The sequence below is a fragment of the Nerophis lumbriciformis genome, linkage group LG18, assembly GCF_033978685.3.
Source record: "Nerophis lumbriciformis linkage group LG18, RoL_Nlum_v2.1, whole genome shotgun sequence".
Lineage (NCBI taxonomy): Eukaryota > Metazoa > Chordata > Actinopteri > Syngnathiformes > Syngnathidae > Nerophis > Nerophis lumbriciformis.
Window position 1 is genome coordinate 14,549,142 of NC_084565.2, and position 20,977 is coordinate 14,570,118.

At 39.1% G+C, this 20,977-nt stretch overlaps 1 protein-coding gene and 1 long non-coding RNA gene across 3 annotated transcripts in view; one reads left to right on the plus strand and one right to left on the minus strand.

The window, feature by feature from the left end:
• Positions 1–20,977, plus strand: part of LOC133617632 (polyamine-transporting ATPase 13A3-like) — a 124,038-nt gene that overhangs the window by 38,124 nt on the left and 64,937 nt on the right. Inside the window, exons 11-18 of the mRNA XM_061977721.2 lie at positions 1,797–1,946; positions 2,048–2,205; positions 3,055–3,243; positions 3,318–3,379; positions 13,947–14,097; positions 14,206–14,283; positions 14,389–14,539; positions 14,692–14,812. Coding sequence (XP_061833705.2) covers positions 1,797–1,946; positions 2,048–2,205; positions 3,055–3,243; positions 3,318–3,379; positions 13,947–14,097; positions 14,206–14,283; positions 14,389–14,539; positions 14,692–14,812 — 1,060 coding nt within the window. The remainder of the gene's footprint in view (positions 1–1,796; positions 1,947–2,047; positions 2,206–3,054; positions 3,244–3,317; positions 3,380–13,946; positions 14,098–14,205; positions 14,284–14,388; positions 14,540–14,691; positions 14,813–20,977) is intronic.
• LOC133617631 (uncharacterized) lies at positions 6,415–8,919 on the minus strand. 2 transcript variants are annotated; one of them, XR_012050942.1, is made up of 4 exons: positions 7,412–8,919; positions 7,141–7,306; positions 6,974–7,053; positions 6,415–6,851 (listed from the first exon to the last, which is right to left on the minus strand). It is a non-coding gene; the product is annotated as an uncharacterized lncRNA (long non-coding RNA). The 2 variants fall into 2 exon arrangements; XR_012050941.1 differs by having other exon boundaries at positions 7,141–8,919.

Below are 20,977 nucleotides of genomic sequence, written 5' to 3' on the forward strand. Positions count from 1 at the left end.
CCAAGGTCCAAGTTTATTGCCTTTTCTTCCGCGAGAACTAATCCAATCCACATGCAAATGTCAATGCTAAAGGGCCCTATGTTATTATGTGCCCAAACTAAAATACCTACTATAAACTGGTGGTTTGCTTTCTCCAAGATGAATATAAACATTCACTATATGCAAAACAGAATATGAGTTAATTAATTCACTTCAGTATGCACCAGGGGTTCTTAACCTTTTTGACCTTGGGGCCCAACGTTTCCACTACAGAGGGGCCTGGGGTCCCACTTAAATAATAACACTGAATTAGTCATCTTAGTCTTGATTTTAATGGTGTTCAATGATTATTTCTAAGCTATCTACAGTTAACAACCTTGTCAAATTATATGAAATGATGTGTTAATCACAAAGAGTATTAATTAATTTTAGTTTACCACATGAACTTTGGTCAAAGTCAGGCTGATTAGAAAAAAGGTACTAACGGAATATACTGCATTAGAAGGAACTGACCAATAGCTGATGAAAAATAAATGTACATACGATTATCTTGTGCTAAAATAAACAAACTAAGTTAATAATATTTTGTTTCTTAACTAAACTGTCAATAAAATTAAAGAGCAAATGAAAACATAGCTTCACCATTTTAGTCATATTTGTTGCGCTTAAGAAACTTTTCTAATAATTTAGCTTCAGTCTTCTGTTTGTTTAAGATTTGTATTACTGCCACAAGTGGTGGAAAAGTGTATTACAACTGTGCGCCGCTGCAATCTATACAAAGTCTATGGTGAAGAAACACTGGTACATACTGTACATACATTAATGTAGATGCATATGCAGTACTTCTGATTTTATAGCAGAAGAAAGTCACTTTGACTCTAAAGAGTGCTACTGCTGGATACAAGTTTAATTTGTTCTGTAATTTAGCATGTACCTTAAAAAAGTTTAAATGCCCATTGAAATGACTTTAAATACATTTAATTCAAGATACCTTTTCAATCAATCAATCAATCAATCTTTATTTATATAGCCCTAAATCACAAGTGTCTCAAAGGGCTGCACAAGCCACAACGACATCCTCGGTACAAAGCCCACATATTACTTTTAAAATAAAAACAACATTTTACATCAAAATATTGTATGAAAAAAATATAATAGAATGTAGCTACTACTCACAACTTCACTAGTTTTATGAAGTAATGTTCTAATAATGGAGAGTGGACGTTATCTTCATCCAGCTGCTTCTTTGTCAAACACACCTTAATATAATGTTTGCCCTTTAGGTATTGTGTTAACAAACTTTTAATCGACTCTCTCTGCATTAGTATGGTTCTGACGAGCAGCGCTATACAGCTGCCTTGCCAGATCGACTACACAGTCGGTCATGTTTCTTCTTTAAATTAATTCATTGAATATCATTCACTTCCTGTTTCTCAGCACTGTCCTCCACGCTCACTTTTCTTCTTTGCCAAGGTTAGAAAAACAAAGTTATGTTGATCTTTAGCTATACGCTGGTGCTAGTTAGTAAGCAATGTTATGAGATTCACTGTGGCAATCGCCAACTTGTGGAAGGGAGGCTCATAACCTGAGTTATTGCTCACAACCTAAAGTACAACATTCACCCAAGGTACAATTGTACCTGTATTGTATTTGAATGAGCCAAAGTAAACATTATTCTGATACTGTAACAATAGTTGAAATATCGACAAATATTTTAACGAGTGTCCCATAATACCAACCGTCAAAAATTAGATTGTGTGACTTGAACTGTTATTAACTGCAGTTCTCCCACGTTATTGCTGTGTTTGGATCTTCAGGGGAGAGTGTTCCAGTTACTAAGACCAGTGTGCCAAGTTCAGAAAGTATCTATTATACAGAGGAACACAAGCAACACACCCTCTTCTGTGGCACACATGTTATCCAGAGTCGTGCTGATACACAGGTGAAGGCGGTTGTGGTCAGAACAGGTGAGGATTGAGCTTGATGCTGACAGGTGGTGTGAAACAGTTTTACCACCAATTGAAGTCCTTGAAATAAGCTTTTTATTAAACCTTCCATGATCCCACAGGTTTTAATACCGTAAAGGGCCAGCTTGTGCGTGGCATCCTCCACCCTAAACCCACCGACTTCAAACTGCATCGCGACGCTAAGCATTTCACAATGGTTATGGCGGTGGTGGCGGTGATTGACTTCATCTACGTCGTCACTATTGATGTCATAAACCAGGTAACAGTTGTCATACGTACAGTACAATTTGCAATGGAAACTTTACATAAGGAGCACACATTAAACACATATGTGCCTCACTAGATCCAGCTCTTCTGTACGGTATGTTATGGGACAAAATACCACTTAAATATGCAATGTCCATGAGCCTGATAGTCCTTATACAGGTTGACGCCCCAAAAAACAGAACCCATACACATTTTGTTAAATCCTTAAAGATTTTGCAGAGTCGCATAACTCTCTCGACTTCTGAACCTACTTGTGCCATTTGATAGAGCCTGACGACACCGAAACTTCTTCTGAAAATGTGCTTGTCCTACAGTTCATGGTTTGTTGAAGATATAGGTTTCCATGCAAAATGTATTTTCCGTGGTTGTCCAAGACATGTTAGGGAAGACTATTGTTCCAAAATGTCATGCGGAAAGTTGACTTTATACCCTGAAAAAGAAGAGAAGAACAATTTCAATCAACAGATTTATTCACAGATTTTTGGGTTCAGCCTATTTTGGGTCACCCTACGTACTATTTTCCTAAAGATTGGCATACAATCTTGGAATTATGTTTCAAACTTGATCAGACTCACTTTTTAATCAGGCCTGAAGTCTTGAAGAACCGACATGCCATTTGTTGCTCCCAACCAGCCAGATGACAAGACGATGAATTTTAGGGTTGTCAGAACTTCAGTCGATTGTCATCTCATCCAAACTCCTCAGAATGATAATCTTATAGTGTGTGCCCAACTTTTGTTTTTCTGTCTATCTTGTTCTTGTCTGTGATCAGCGGAGTGGTCGTGACTTTCAAATTACATTTTTTTCACTGGTTTCTTGGTCCTTTCCCCATCCCATCTAGGTTTCTGTTGGGATCATAATCACTGATTCTTTGAATCTCATAGCAGTCTGTATTCCTCCAATGTTACCTGTGACTCTGACCGTTGGGCTTGTGAACGCTCAGCGGCGCATGAAGCAAACTGGCATCTTTTGCATCAGTCCACAGAGAATTAACATTTCTGGTCTGCTGGACCTGGTCTGCTTTGACAAGGTGGGCATAGTCCGTTTCACTACATTCATTCATAACATTCATTTTCTTGTCAACTGTGTGCATTTTGACTTTAGACTGGCACTCTCACCGAAGACAGTTTGCACCTGTGGGGTATTCAGAGAGCTGAAGTTGGCATGTAAGTTTGGGTTTGATGTCATTTGGTGGTTTCCTCATAGGATGTATTGCTTTACGAAAAGTATGGCTGGTTAACTTGACCAATTGCTGTTTTGAATATGATTAGTCTTCAGTCCAAGGCTGTCTTGACTAAAGATTTCCATAGTCTGATCTGATTCGTGAGATTTTGACCATCGTCGACAATCACTTGAATCTATGGCCTGTTACTTAAAAAAAAATAAACAGATGATGATATGTACTAGTGTATACTGACGAGTCACTCAGGTTCAGTAAGGTCACATGGATATTCCAAATTTAATTAAATGTACTTATGAAAGAAATACAGTCTTTCACTGAAGTAAACAAAACAAAGATCTAATCCGCACATTTTTCCACCTCAAAAAAGGCGACAGCACAGTTAGTAAGGTCTTTGGCTCTGGAGCAGTGCTGAGCAGATATGAAACTTGACTAAATGGAGGAAGTAAAACCCGTAACAAAGTTTCCATATGTGAACCTGCTGAAGGATCATTACCTTTGCAAAAGGGGAGCTACACTTCTGGGACAAGGTACACTGTGTGCAATTTTGGGCGATCTGTACCGCGGGGAACAGCAACAGGATTTCAGCCGGCAATAGGCGCGCGATGGCACGTCTGACAGCCTCGCTTCCCAACAAGCCTCAAATTATGTCCCCAATGTAGAAATATCCTTCCAACATTATTAATCAAATATTGTTTTAAAAAAAAGTTTTTATATAATAACAGATATCTGAGGCCAAAACACAGCCTGGTGATTTTACAGATCACACCAGGAAGCAGCGACCACTCTGAGGAATGTTGAAGTGACACCTAAAACTAAGATTAATCTCTAACTCTCAAAAAACTATTTGTCTGTAGTCTGCAGAAAGAATATTGTTCTCTAGTACTTAAAGAAGACATGATGATGTACACAATCATTGTATCCTCCCAACACACTTAGACTTAGACTTAGACTTAGACTTAGACTTAGACTTCCTTTCTATTGTCATTCAAATTTCAACTTTGCAGCACAGATAAGAACGACATTTCGTTACATAAGCTCATGGTAGTGCAGGATAAAAAAGCAATAAGGTGCATATGTGATTTAGGGCTATATAAATAAACATTGATTGATTGATTGATATATAAATAAATAAATATATATAAATATATATATAAAATAAATAAATATATATAAATATATATAAATAAATAAATAGATTACTGTACAGATAAACATATTGCACTTTTTTCACATGTGTCCACGTTTATGAATGTATGTTATATTGTCTTTTATATTCCAGCGAGTTAATCCATTTTGGGGGGAGTTGAGGGGATAATTTAATTATGATGCGTTCAAGAGTCTTACGGCTTGAGGGAAGAAGCTGTTACAGAACCTGGAGTTTCTGCTTCGGAGGCTGCGGAACCTCTTTCTAGAGTCCAGCAGTGAAAACAGTCCTTGGTGGGGGTGAGAGGAGTCTTTGCAGATTTTCTGAGCCCTGGTCAGGCAGCGGCTTTTTGCGATCTCCTGGATAGGAGGAAGAGGAGTCCTGATGATCTTTTCTGCCGTCCTCACCACTCTCTGGAGAGACTTCCAGTCTAAGGCATTGCAGGCTCCAGTCCAGACAGAGATGCAGTTGGTCAGCAGGCTCTCTACACTCTTAGAAATAAAAGTGCTAAGTAGAACCATATAAGGTTCTTCGGCTCGTCCTCATAGGAGAACCCTTTTTGGCTCCAGGTAGAACCTTTTTATAAAGGTTCCACCTGGAACCCTTTTGGAGGGTTCTACCTAGAACCCAACATGAAGGGTTATACCTAGAACTGTGTGTGTAAGGTTCCACCCAGAACCCCCCATGAGAGGTTCTACAAAGAACCCACGCAGGGAGTTCCACAAAGAACCCTTTCATGTTTCAAGGGTTTCATCTAGAACCCACACAGGGAGTTCCACTAAGAACCCTTTTGTATTTCAAGGGTTTCATCTAGAACCCACACAGGGAGTGCCACTAAGAACCCTTTCGTATTTCAAGGGTTTCATCTAGAACCCACACAGGGAGTTCCACTAAGAACCCTTTCGTTTGTCAAGGGTTTCATCTAGAACCCATGCAGGGAGTTCCACGAAGAACCCTTTCATGTTTCAAGGGTTTCATCTAGAACCCACGCAGGGAGTGCCACTAAGAACCCTTTCGTATTTCAAGGGTTTCATCTAGAACCCACACAGGGAGTTCCACTAAGAACCCTTTCGTTTGTCAAGGGTTTCATCTAGAACCCACACAGGGAGTTCCACTAAGAACCCTTTTCTATTTCAAGGGTTTCATCTAGAACCCACACAGGGAGTGCCACTAAGAACCCTTTCGTATTTCAAGGGTTTCATCTAGACCTGACACAGGGGGTTCTAAAAACATCCCTTTTCAAAGGTTTTCTCCGATAACCGTCTTGTCTTCTGAGGGTTCTATAAAGAACCATGTTGTATTCTACAGATCAGTTTAGTTCATATTATATTGTGGTCATTTATCATGTTGACATTGAACAAACATTCAAAACATTTTAATGAGAAAAACATTTATTTAAAGATAGTCCAACAAAACAGGAGAGGCTGTGTAGGTCCCAAGGGAGAACAGGTCAAAAGTCAGCATAGGTCCAGTGGAATCAGCAACATGACAGGCCAGACACATCATGCTGTCCTCAGTAGGTGAATTTGTGTAAATAAATCTCCAGCAATGGTGACATTGCAGAAAGAGACACAAAATAGTTTTAGTTCAATCAATTTAAGGTGCACTTGCTGAATTTACTGCGCCTTATTGTAAGCTATCTACAAACAATAAAATAATGCATGGTCCAATGAAAAGAATCAGTGTACATACTGTATGTACTAATTGTGACAGTGGAACAGAATCATGAGAAAGTGAGGGAATCCCACAAAGTTTTCACATTGATTTAAATAATGTTGAAATACTTTTCAGTGTTATGTAATAAGTACTCAAAATGTTACATATTGTAACAATAATGGAAATCTAGAGACGTCACTATGCCAAAATCAAACAAGATGTATTGGTCCAAAATATGTATTAAATAAGGGATATTTTTTTATCAATATGTACAAACAAAGAGCAGCAGCAGGAATTTGACCATTAACAAGAACATAAAGCATGAAATCCCATGCTGCAACACATCTACTCACTACTCCCCACTTCCGACACAGTTGTATAGTCTCTTCACTGAAATGGGTACAACACTGTGGTCCTTGATCCCCAACACAAATCTTTCAATGAAAATAAGAGTTTTTCTCAGTTCCTTTGGGTACTGGACAGCAAAAACAAAATAGAGTGACATTAATGCACTCATAGCATATGATTTGTCCATGCTGCTGTCCTCAGTCAAAACCTGTATACCATCCAGGTATAGGGTTATCCTTTGTGCCTGCAAAGGGTTCCCCTCGTGTGTGTTATGGAGCATGATTGCTGGAGTAGGCACGCTTGGCTCCTATGCAATAAAAACAGATACATGTCAGTAAATAAAACCTGCTGTGAAAACAGCAAAATGACTCAATGTTGCCATAATATGGATAATGCCAATTCCTAAATCTTGACCTTAAATGCAGTTACCTCCAGTAGAGTGTATAGCAAGGATGAGTCCTCTCTGAAAATGGAAGGCAACAGTAGAATTGCTGCATCCCTAATGAGTCCTGAGGAAATAAAATTATTCTGTAATATTTTTTGTTTTCAGAAATACAGATTGTGGCTCCTATAGATACACATATAGGCCTAGATACCTCGTCTTACTGAATCATCCAGGCAGGCATTGATTGCCCTCTGGCAGCAGTCCTTTAAGTCACACATAGATGCTCTTTGAACCATCTTCGTTGCCATTCGAACCAGCTCTGTGACCATTCTGCGATCAGCTTCTACAAGGAATTGCTCCTTCATCTCCCACAGAAGCTGTAAGGAGGGATAAAAAGTGTCATCTCAAAATACTTGATGATCATAAATGAAATAATACACATACTATTAAATATGGTCAATTCAATGCTTGAAGATACCAACTATTTTAGGAAGCTTCAGTGCGGGAAACTTTTCGATGATTTCCTCTGCCTTGGCAGTTGTCATGAAGGTATTTCGGTATGCATAGGTTCGTCTCATTCTCTCCTTTAAAGAGTTCAGATCTGGGTGTACCTTAAGCATCTCTGTAGATGATTGATATGAGCTTCAATGCTCCTTTCATCCTCTCTACATTCTTCACTCTCCTGAGCCTATATGCATTCAAGAAAAATGACAAGCAATATAGTAAGAGGTAACCATTAAGATGAGGTGTACATGTTTTTTAAAAAGTTATATAATATGGAAGAATCATCCTCTCTGTAACCTTCGTCTTGTGTTATCTTTCTGCTACCACTATGTTGGAGACCAAGCTCAAGCCCAGTCTCCCTGCTCCTCCTACCCGCACATTAGTGTGTGCTCAACATGGATGTATTAGATCCATGGTGCACACCAGCCCATCCATCCCTCCAAAGACGAGCTAGATGGCGACCGCAACGCCGCTACCGACAACGTTAAAGCTCCTTCTAACATTGACAATTTATACTATAATACTTCATTAAAATAACAACTACGATAACCTTTTTAGAATGATTTAAGATTAATTGTACAGATATATTGTAACCTATTTTGTTATGGCAGCTCTCAGCAGAGCTTTGTCAGGTATTGTATTGTTTGACCACAATACAATTTGTTTGTTTGTTTTCTACAAGAAAACAAACAAATAAGCAAACGAACAAAACAACAAGAAACAAATGCTTATCCCACCTTTTACCATAAAAGTCCTCAGCTAGGGTCAAGCATGCTGAAATAAGATATTATATTTAGCTCACCTTGATTCTCAGAAGTTTCTTCTGTTCTCTCTCCTGTTCTTCTTTGTTCTGTTCTGTTCACAGTAATCACTATTGGTATGTCACACCTGGTTTGTAGGCAGGGAAGACCAGACCATGTGGTGCAATCCATGGGGCAACCAGCTCTTAACTCACATATGACAGCCGCCATCATGCCAGCTCCCTGGCCCAACACACCAAACCTTGCACTTTCCCCTGGGAGATCAGGGTTCAATTCCCAGCATCAACAAACCCTGATGTAGTAGCCTAAAAGTCAGCATTACAGTGTGATTTTTGCATCAGTTAAGGCTTGGCCTCTGACATCAAAGACCGTTGTCTATCAATGAACTTATATGCAGCTTCACAACTCGACTAAGCCAGTCAGCAGGGTACAGCAGCCATGGGATGAGGCCGATCATGGAAAAGTATGAGGAGGAGACAAATACATGAGTAAAATTGTCTGTAAAATAAGTGTTTAATATTTTTTAAATTGTCTGTCACTAATCCACACATCACCTCAGTATGCATTAACATGGTCACTCTGCATCAACCAGGCCTTGAACTCACAACTTCAAACTGTATCCCTAGATCACCTGACTTGTAACAAACTTTCAAAAGCCTTTGTAAAGTGAGTCGTATAGCTCACTTAGATGCCCCAGAAAGAGGGGTTATATCCTTGCTGCAGGGACCACCTTGCTAGTTATTTGCTGTGTGTCATTTCCTCCTGAAGAAGGGAATAGTGTAACTAAATTAAATAAACACAAATATAACTGCTGCGCAGCGATGGGTCGGGTCCGGGCGATTTTTGGCAAATTAAGGCAATTCTGAGCAACAAACAGGAGAACAGGAAGGCAAGACAGTTGACATTATAATGTTCCTTTTGCACCAGTTGAGGCTCAAATCCACAACAATAGAACCAAAGACTGTGGTCTATCACGCTGACCTAATTGGCAAGTGACAATTCAACAGTGGCTTCACAAATTGATTAAGCCATTCACTGTTGTGCATGCATATTTGAAACCACTGTAAATATATCAGTTATCAAGACAAAAGTCTGAAAATACACATATTGCATCTAGACAGAATGGAGATATTGGTAATTTGATTTTTTAATTGATTCGATTTGCTCCATAAGTTAATAACTGATGTTTAATCTGTCATGACTCTAAAATGTATATGTTTGCTTCACAAAGACCACCTGGCATTTTCATTAGCTGTCATCACCACCTTTGTCAGGGCTTGAACCCAGGTTATTTGGCACCAAGAACCAGCTCCTAAATCACTGAGCTATTTCTCAAATCACTAGCCAGACAGCAGTTGTCAAGGCAGATTTCAAAAATGGTCCTCCCAGTCACAGCTAATCTTTGCCTGAGTCAACAAGATTTGCTGATGAAGATCTTGCTTTCTTATAATTAATGGTTGTGGAAATAAATTGGTAACAGAACATTTCAGTTATAGGACTGCCATTATTTGTATGTCTGATCATAAGGTGTAAGGTAATAGACTAGTATGGTGGACCTGATGACTGAAGGCAGCCAGCTGGTTAGCTCAGTCACTATTGCCAGTGACTTTAGACTGGGTGGCAGGTGTTCAAATCCCAAGATGGGCAATTATGTTACAGTTTGATCAACAGGATCTGGGGAAGAAGAGTTTGCTTTAAAATAAACAAAAAAATTGTATATGAAAAGTATTTGTATCAGTAGTCACAAGGAAATGTATTTTGCACCATTATTGGCAAATGTTATCAGGAAGTATGTCCCTGGTGACACAGGATCTTATCCATGCTTTCAACAATCCCTGAAGAACTCTTTCTTCCAAAAACGGTTCTCTGGATCAAAATAGTTCTTACTGGAACCCTTAGTGTTAGTGAGAACCCTTTTAAAACCAATTATTCAGAAAAGGGTTTTTAAAGGGTTCTCTGGATCAAAATGGTTCTTACTGGAACCAGTAGCGTTACCAAGAACCCTTGAAAAACCCTTTCTTCGGGAAAGGGTTTTTCAGAAGCAAATGGTTCCAGTTAGAACCTCAGCCCTTGTAGAAGAACCCTTTTGGAACTCTTATTTCTAAGAGTGTATAGTGCCTCTGTAAAATGTGATGAGAATGGGGGGAGGGAGCTGTGCTCTTTTCATCCGACGCAAAAAGTGCATTCGCTGCTGAGCTCTTTTTACAAGAGCTCCGGTGTGTAGGGACCAGGTTATATTGTCAGTTATCTGCACCCCCAGGAACTTGGTGATGCTTACTATCTCCACTGCTGTGCCGTTGATGTAGAGTGGAGCGTGGCTGTACTGGTGCTTCCTGAAGTCAACGATGATCTCCTTGGTCTTGTTGACATTCAGGACTAGGTTGTTGGTTCTGCACCAGTCAACCAGATGTTTCACCTCCTCCCTGTAGTCCGTGTCATTGTTGTCACGGATGAGGCCCACTACTGTCGTGTCGTCCGCATACTTCACAATGTGGTTAGTAGTGGACCTGGTGCAGCAGTCATGGGTCATCAACGTGAACAGCAGCGGACTCAGGACGCAGCCCTGGGGGGAGCCGGTGCTCAGGCAGATGGAACTGGAGGTGTTGTTGCCCACTCTCACAGACTGGGGTCTGTCTGTGAGGAAGTCAAGCAGCCAATTACATAGGGGGGTACTGAATCCAAGGGGGGCCAGTTTGCTCACCAAGTGCTGCGGGATGATGGTGTTGAATGCTGAGCTGTAGTGGGTTTTTTTTCTTCTTTGTACCTCCTTCATGGTCTAAGACTGTTTTTAAAGCTTTTAAGGAGACATCATTAGTTTTCTTATTTAAAGGTGCAGGCTCCAAATGACTTTTATTTGGAACCAAAAACATATCAAACTAGGGCTATCTAAGTTAACGCTTTAACTCATGTGATTATTCATGAGATATTATCATGATAATCATTTATAATCGCAGATAAATACATGTATTTAGAGTGAACATACTCTTTTACCATAACCGTGGATCGATCCCTGAAAGGTCAGTGATCAGGTTAATATATACTTCAGCACAAAGATGAGTAAAGCGGCTCCGATTGGTAGGGATGGGAATTAATATGATTTTTCCGGTTCCGATTCCACTTTCGATTCGTCTTAACGATTCGGTTCCTTAACGGTTCTCTTATCAATTCTTATTTGGAAAGAAAAAGAAAAAACTGGTGGATTAGCCTCAAATTTGTTTAGTTTAGAGGTAACACGACCTTACAAAGCCTACAGTTAGAAGAAAAAAGGTATTATTCTGTAAAATTTAACAAAATAAATCATATGCAAATGACACAATAATGTAACATTTAGTAACAATTGATATTAATTTATTGCATGCAAAGTCAGATATATCAAGCCTTTATTTGTTGTCATTTTGATGACTAACCTTCATTTGAAAATCTCAGAAAATGTGGGGTTTCAAAAAGTGTAATCCAAGATCATCAAAATGATAATAAAGGCTTGACATACCTTAATTTGCATGTAGTTAGTTAATATCACAGAATAGTTTCACATTTGAAGTTCATTGCTGACATGAATGGACTTGTACACAATACATAATATTTTTGAGTTTCACCTGTATAACATAACGACTGAGAGAACATCTGGTGGGGGGAAAACATGCAACATTTTTCTGATTACAATTAAACATTCACCTACCGAAAATGAGGAGTGTCACTGTAGAAAATATATGCAAGCTTTTAACCACAAACTTAGTCGCTGCTCGCTGACATTGGCCTAGCGGCAGACGTGAACTGCAGAGAGTACTGCTCGCTTCTGAGCCAGTCACAATCAGTTTTTTGTCATGCTCATCTTAATGAGAAGGCATTCGTTTCAATTTAACAAATAATAGCGCTAACAAGATAGGAGGCTTTAGTTAGTAACTGTAACGCGCTAGCCTTACTGCTACTGAGATGACATAGAAGTGGTTCAAAAAGGTGACTTTCATTTATAATTGTTGCATGCTGTGTGTTAAAATGTTTCAGCATATTGCTCGCATGTCCTCTTATTGATAAATTAGCAGCCTTATAATTAGTACAAGTAGCGCTGTCGCCATTTTTTCTTGTAAAATGTTAGTGCTAGTGCAATGTTAGTGATATTACCTGCTTGCGTAATTAAAATTTGTTTCAGAATAGACCACGGTATCTGTACACAAAAGCAATTTTATTTTCAAAATGTCATCCATACTCATTTTTAAAAGCTTTACTTGACTAAATGTCATTTATTTGCTCAAAACCTGGTAACAGTTTTATCTGAAGTTCTTTCAGGCTGTATTTTGGAGTGAAATTTGCCAGCGAGCACATTAGTTGGAGTCTCTTCACACATTGTTGTACTGTCATATGCATAGATCTGATTACTGACCGTATAGCAGTTAAGGTAAAAGAGCTTGTACAATCAAAATCAATTGTATGGTTAATCTTAGTTTGTTCATGATTAATGCCATTTTTTTTAAGAATAATCACATTTAATACATACATTTTGACAGGACTTATATGTAGTATTATTGATGAAACATAACTATCTTAATCCCTGATAACACAAAACGCATTTCAGGAAAATGTGTTTCAATGCATTTAACTAAAAAAAACTGACAACAACAAAAAACTTTAACATTTGTTATATCAATTGGATGCAGGCAATTGTGAAGGAGGCTGTTTGCAACTTGCTCACAGTTACATTTTTCTAAGCAAAACAGTATAATGTTATATTATTATGTTATATGGATCTTAGTAAATCAGGCCCTTTGTGACTAGAACTTGGGTCTACAATGGCGGACTAGCGCAAAGCTCTTCAGGTAAAGCTGACTAGTAACTATCGACAGATATGTCCTCAGCTACTCAATTCCAAACGGCTCGTTTGGAGCAAGTACGAAGGTAGGCAAGATTGTTTTATAAACATCAACATCATGACTTCATGGTTGTATTTACTAATTTTTGGGACTTATGCGTATAAATAGGTAAGAAAAGTTGGTTTTGCATAATAGGACCAACAATGCCAAAAGTAATAACGTCTAAAATCCGTATCTCGGACTGAAGATTACTCCGGGTGGTGACTTTTGGAACTAACTATAAGTAAGAATGCAAGTACAGAATGGCTTCATAAAGAAAAACCTACGATTGTCCAGAGAAGCTAAACAGATTACTTGATTACTAAAGTAATCAAGTGACTCCGCCATCCTAGTCACTGCCGTTGTGTCCTTGGGCAAGACACTTTACCCACCTACTCCCAGTGCCACCCACACTGCTTTAAATGTAACTTAGATATTGGGTTTCACTATGTAAAGCGCTTTGAGTCACTAGAGAAAAGCGCTATATAAATATACTTCACTTCACTTCACTTAAAACAAGAGCACCATTCGCTAGCTTATGTTACCATTATTGGATTAACAGAACACATTTGTGTTAAAACAGTTTATATTTTTTACAATTACTTAGTTTGTGTAGTAAACATTTTTTACAGTGCCAAAAAAAAATGGTGTTTATGGTGGTCACTCGCCCTGTCAACATGTACGCACAGGGAGCACGTGCACACTTACAAAAACATTCCAAGAGAAGCAATGATCAACTTGCAGTCGTGTTGCTGTTATGATAGAATATACATTCAATGATAGCTAACGCTAAATATCCAAATCACTATTAGGGGGTTAGGGGTTAGGCATCTGTGTAAATGTTGCAAACGGTCCCTTTAAGTCACAGCAAATAACCTCTGAGTGCCCTCCTCTTCGTCCTCCAGTTTTTCCCCCCCAGAGACTGAGGTAGCTACAGAGAGTCTTATGAAGACGTCGTTTGTCACCTGCATGGCTACCTGCCACTCACTGATCAACATAGAGGACAAACTCTGTGGAGACCCTATAGACCTCAAAGTATTCAGTGCTACTGGCTGGGTGAGGAGATTTAAATGTTTACATGAAAAGATGTGCAAAGGCTGCATTGTACATGAGTCGTCTTCATGTTTTTAAGAAGTCATTATTATCACATTATGTTTTGTCCAGATTCTCGAGGAGCCAAGAAAAGAACAGACTGTAATTTACGATGCTCACGTTTCCACAATAGTCCGACACCCGCAGCAAGTAATCCTTAAACTTTGTGTTTTTATTAAGTGACCAGTATCTTTTTCACTTTTAGCATCTTACGGAAAAGCATCCTTGTTAAAATCTTTGACATGCAACTTTCAGTGGGGGGAGTTTGGCATTGTGCGTCAGCTCCCCTTCTCCTCAGCGCTGCAGAGGATGAGTGTGGTGGTCAGACAACTGGGACAAAAACACTTTGACATCTACCTGAAAGGAGCCCCAGAGACTGTGGTTAACCTCTGCAAGCCACACACAGGTCAGACACGTGTCCACAGACAACTTATGATGTGTGTCCTTTGGTATCACACAGTGGGCGTCAATTACCATGCCATTAGTATCTTCAATCAGCCAAATTAACAATAAAACACCTTAATATACCCAGCTCCAAATATATGTTTGTGTCCACAGTCCCGCAGAGTTTCACAGAGACGTTGGAGACTTACACCCGACAGGGTTTCAGGGTTATAGCCCTGGCACATCACCAACTGGAGTCCAAACTCTCCTGGCAAGAAGTCCAAAATCTCAGTCGGTAAGTGTTCTTCCATACTTTTACTGCAATACAGTTATTGCACAAAACATCCAAACCTGGAGCAGAGAGACATGTTTTAACTTGCATAAAAATTTCTGGGGGCTAACATGCTGTATTTACACATCAAAAGAAAGATAAAATATATTTTAGCAAATGACTGCTCAGACTCTAAGCTGCGGTATTTGCTGAACTAAACAAGCTGCCAAAAGAAATTTTCATAATGTGTTCTATCCCCAATTGTGTTTGTTAACCTTTATCAATTTAAATTTAGCTGTGTGAAGTTGTCCCCTTATCTTTGTAAATATTAAAATAACACTGCCATTTGTTTGTACAGCACAAACAAACACAAACGTAGCACAAACAAATGGGACAGGTTTGGGAGATTTTGATAAGGTGGGGGGCTGGATGTCATCACCAGTCAAAAAACGTATTTTAGAACATCCATCCATTCATCCATTTTCTACCGCTTGTCCCTTTTGGGGTCGCGGGGAGTGCTGGAGCCTATCTCAGCTGCATTCGGGCAGGGCTTGGTAATGTTTTTCCACGACAGAGGCCCATGGCCCACTCAAATATTAACCCAGAATTAGTAATTTTACTCTGTTAATCATATTCAAGAATGATACCTAACCTAGCCCTGCGATGAGGTGGCGACTTGTCCAGGGTGTACCCCGCCTTCCACCCGATTGTAGCTGAGATAGGCTCCAGCGCCCCCCGCGACCCCAAAGGGAATAAGCGGTAGAAAATGGATGGATGGATACCTAACCTACTTACAGTTTACAACCTTGTTAAATCCACGAAAAGTACACGCCACACACACGTATCCCAACCCCACATCCCCGGAAAACAGAGCAGCTCCCCTAGTAGCTGGCAGCTTCGGGCCTTCTCACCACTTATTGCAAGACTTGAGTTGTAAGTCGTAATTTGTATATGTGCTTTTCTGTTGAGTTTTTTGTCTGGTCCCCCCAGGAGTTTAGTTTGGGACAAGCCTTTTTCTCCTACTATCCCTTCATATCTACCATTTTTCACCTTTATGGGGCGCATCTCTAGCCGTGACCCTTCAGTGTTGCTGTTCTGTCTACCCTGGACAATGTCTGCTCTTGAACCAGTCTTTGCTGAAAATGTACATTTGTTGTACTTTTTAAGTGCAATGACAATAATGTGCTAGCCTATCCTATCGTAGTAGCAAAATAAGTAATAACCAAATATACTGCAGAAGAAGGAATTCATCAATTGTATTTTACATACAATTATGTTGCGCTGAAATAAACTAAATTATCGATGAATATTTTTCTTAACTAAACTGATAATACAATTAAAGTGCAGCTTCGCCCCTTTAGTCATATCTTTTGCGCTTCAGAAACCTCTCCATTTACCTCCAGACTTCCATTTGTTTGAGACAAAGTGGTGTATAAAGAGAGTTTGGCCAACTTGGTTTCAGGTGATCTGCTCAATGATTGGTCAAAAGGTAGTCACGTGAATACATAGCGCTACGAGTGCAACCAACTTTGAGCTCATGCTATATGTTTGCGATGCTTCCTCGTTAGTTTTTGGACGCGTATAATGGCCTGTTGTGCAACGTGGGGCCGCTCCACCCGCGAGAATTGTGGAAATCTTTCACATCGCTTTCCCCGCAACTCGGAAAGAAGACAAGTATGAAAGTGAAGGTTCGCCATCAACACTGGAGAGACAATGATTACAGCGTCTTGTGGCAGCTAAACACTCGACACAACGTCTGTGTTTTGTTCAGGAGAGAACACACAGAAGATCATACAATAATAACACAAGAAATTAATACATTTAAAGGGGAACATTATCACCAGACCTATGGAAGCGTCAATATATACCTTGATGTTGCAGAAAAAAGACCACATATTTTTTTAACCGATTTCCGAACTCTAAATGGGTGAATTTTGGCGAATTAAACGCCTTTCTATTATTCGCTCTCGGAATTGCTTCCCGATGTGACGTCACGTTGTGACGTCACATCGGGAAGTAATCCGCCATTTTCTCAAACACATTACAAACACCGAGTCAAATCAGCTCCGTTATTTTCCGTTTTTTCGACTGTTTTCCGTACCTCGGAGACATCATGCCTCGTCGGTGTGTTGTCGGAGGGTGTAACAACACGAACAGGGACGGACGTCACATCGGGAAGTAATCCGCCATTTTCTCAAACACATTACAAACACCGAGTCAAATCAGCTCCGTTATTTTCCGTTTTTTCGACTGTTTTCCGTACCTCGGAGACATCATGCCTCGTCGGTGTGTTGTCGGAGGGTGTAACAACACGAACAGGGACGGATTCAAGTTGTACCAGTGGCCCAAAGATGCGAAAGTGGCAAGAAATTGGACGTTTGTTCCGCACACTTTAACGACGAAAGCTATGCTACGACAGAGATGGCAAGAATGTGTGGATATCCTGCGACATTCAAAGCAGATGCATTTCCAACGATAAAGTCAAAGAAATCTGCCGCCAGACCCCCAGGAAAAGAGAGCGGATGAGGGTATGTCTACAGAATATATTAATTGATGAAAACTGGGCTGTCTGCACTCTCAAAGTGCATGCTGTTGCCAAATGTATTTCAAATGCTGTAAACCTAGTTCATAGTTGTTAGTTTCCTTTAATGCCAAACAAACACATACCAATCGTTGGTTAGAAGGCGATCGCCGAATTCGTCCTCGCTTTCTCCCGTGTCGCTGACTGTCGTGTCGTTTTCGTCGGTTTCGCTTGCATACGGTTCAAACCGATATGGCTCAATAGCTTCAGTTTCTTCTTCAATTTTGTTTTCGCTACATGCCTCCACACTACAACCATCCGTTTCAATACATGCGTAATCTGTTGAATCGCTTAAGCCGCTGAAATCCGAGTCTGAATCCGAGCTAATGTCGCTATACCTTGCTGTTCTATGCGCCATGTTTGTTTGTATTGACATCACTGTTAGACGTCACAGGAAAATGGACGGGTGTATATAACGATGGTTTAAATCAGGCACTTTGAAGCTTTTTTTAGGGATATTGCGTGATGGGTAAAATTTTGAAAAAAACTTCGAAAAATAAAATAAGCCACTGGGAACTGATTTTTAATGGTTTTAACCCTTCTGAAATTGTGATAATGTTCCCCTTTAAGAGATAGTTTGACAAAAACAGACTATATTTGAATCTCAGTACAACTAAAATAATGCAATACAGTAACAGCAGAAGGGAAAGTCAAACACAAATATAAATAGAAGGACATTGAAAGAGTAAAATAAACCACATTTTGGTTGGGCTAATAGATGGAAAAAATGAACTGGAAATCTCATATAAAAATATACAACATAAAGTGGCAAGAAATATGTCAATAATCAATGAAGCATAATATGTTCTGGACCAAAAATCACTTTATATTTCCACTGCACACCCGTGTTACCATATCTGAGGTATTGTGCAGAAATATGGTGAAATAACTAGAAAAGTACACTTATTCACTTATTATGTTTGAAAAAAGGAAGATCAGTGATTGCAAATACATTGGAGGCAGTCACCACAGTTGACATTATTCACACAAAAGTCATAATTTCTCCAAGATTGTTGGTCCAAAGCTAATGAAGATTTTGGCAAAATGAGGGTAATAAGTTATTTTTTGGTCTGTTTTTGTATCCTCATTCACAACACGTTCTCTTAGATTTCCATGTTATGATACATGTTCACATTATTTATTGACTGTATCTAAAAAAGATAAAAATCTATTTTTATTTTAATGAAGATATGAAATAATTAGGGATGTCCGATAATGGCTTTTTGCCGATATCCGATATTCCGATATTGTCCAACTCTTTAATTACCGATACTGATATCAACTGATACCGATATCAACCGATATATACAGTCGTGGAATTAACACATTATTATGCCTAATTTGGACAACCAGGTATGGTGAAGATAAGGTACTTTTTAAAAAAATTCATAAAATAAAATAAGATAAATGAATTAAAAACATTTTCTTGAATAAAAATAAAGTAAAACAATATAAAAACAGTCACATAGAAACTAGTAATGAATGAAAATTTGTAAAATTAACTGTTAAAGGTTAGTACTATTAGTGGACCAGCACAATAATGGGTGCTTACAAAGAAACAACCCTTTTGTGTGAATGAGTGTGAATGAGTGTAAATGGGGGAGGGAGATTTTTTGGGTTGGTGCACTAATTGTAAGTGTATCTTGTGTTTTTTATGTTGATTTAATTAAAAAAAAAAAAAAAAAAACGATACCGATAATTAAAAAAAACTATACCGATAATTTCCGATATTACATGTTAATGCATTTATCGGTCGATAAGATCGGCAGGCCGATATTATCGGACATCTCTAGAAATAATCCTAAATAAAATACAGCAGGGGTCACCAACGCGGTGCCCGCGGGCACCAGGTAGCCCGTAAGGACCAGATGAGTAGCCCGCTGGCCTGTTCTAAAAATAGCTCAAATAGCAGCACTTACCAGTGAGCTGCCTCTATTTTTTAAATTGTATTTATTTACTAGCAAGCTGGTCTCGCTTTGCTCGACATTTTTAATTCTAAGAGAGACAAAACTCAAATAGAATTTGAAAATCCAAGAAAATATTTTAAAGACTTGGTCTTCACTAAACTGACAAAGAAACAGATAACAGATTTGGTGTCCAGTTCAAAGTGTGACATGATTTATTTACAAATTTGAGAGTTGACATTTGTATTTTACATGAGTTATTATTTGTACAAATATGGTGCAAAGTAATTCATGATTTGTTAAAAAATGTTAGTGGCTAGCTCGTTAAAATGGGATATTGTGATTTCACAAGACTGTTTTAGAAGTGATCATTTGAAAATGTTCAATTTGAAAAATGTACACTTAGAGAAAATATAAAAATAAAGTGTTGCATATTGATATTTATCTGTTTCTATATATATTTATTGTGAGAAATCATTGAGATGATCAGTGTTTCCACAAAGATAAATATAATTAATTATTTATAATAACATAGAGTTAAAGGTAAATTGAGCAAATTGGCTATTTCTGGCAATTTATTTAAGTGTGTATCAAACTGGTAGCCCTTCCCATTAATCAGTACCCAAGAAGTAGCTCTTGGTTTCAAAAAGGTTGGTGACCCCTGAAATACAGTGACTTGGTTTATATTATTGTATATACTAGGTCAGAGAGATTTTCAACCTTTTTTGAGCCAAGGCACATTTTTTGTGTTGACAAAATCCGAAGGCACACCACCAGCAGAAATCATTAAACAACGAAACTCAGTTGACAGAAAAAAGTTATTGTCGCAATTGTTGGATATGACTTTAAACCATAACCAAGCATGCATCAATACAGCTCTTGTCTCAAAGTAGGTGTACTGTCACCACCTGTCACATCACCCCCTGACTTATTTGGAGTTTTTTGCTGTTTTCCTGTGTGTAGTGTTTTAGTTCTTGTCTTGCGCTCCAATTTTGGTGGCTTTTTCTGTTTTTTTTTGTATTTTCCTGTAGCAGTTTCATGTCTTCCTTTGAGCGATATTTCCCGCATCTACTTTGTTTTAGCAATCAAGGATATTTCAGTTGTTTTTATCCTTCTTTGCGTGGACATTGTTGATTGTCATGTCATGTTCGGATGTACATTGCGGACGCCGTCTTTGCTCCACAGTAAGTCTTTGCTGTCGTCCAGCATTCTGTTTTTGTTTACTTTGTAGCCCATACTTGGCAACCCTCCCGGATTTTCCGGGAGACTCCCGAAATTCAGCGCCTCTCCCGAAAACCTCCCGGGACAAATTTTCTCCCGAAAATCTCCCGAAATTCAGGCGGAGCGGGAGGCCACGCCCTCTCCAGCTCCATGCGGACCTGAGTGACGTGTTGACAGCCTGTTCTCACGTCCGCTTTCCCACAATGTAAACAGCCTGCCTGCCCAATCACGTTATAACTGTAGAATGATGGAGGGCGAGTTCTTGGTTTCTTATGTGGGTTTATTGTTAGGCAGTTTCATTAACGTCCTCCCTGCGCGGTAACAACACACAACAACAGCAGTCAAGTCTTTGTCTACCGTAAAGCAGTTTGTCTGCCGTAAACAGCAATGTTGTGACACTTTTAAACAGGACAATACTGCCATCTACTGTACATGCATATGTGACCCACCCATAATGTGTCACATTTTTGTGTTGATTTATTT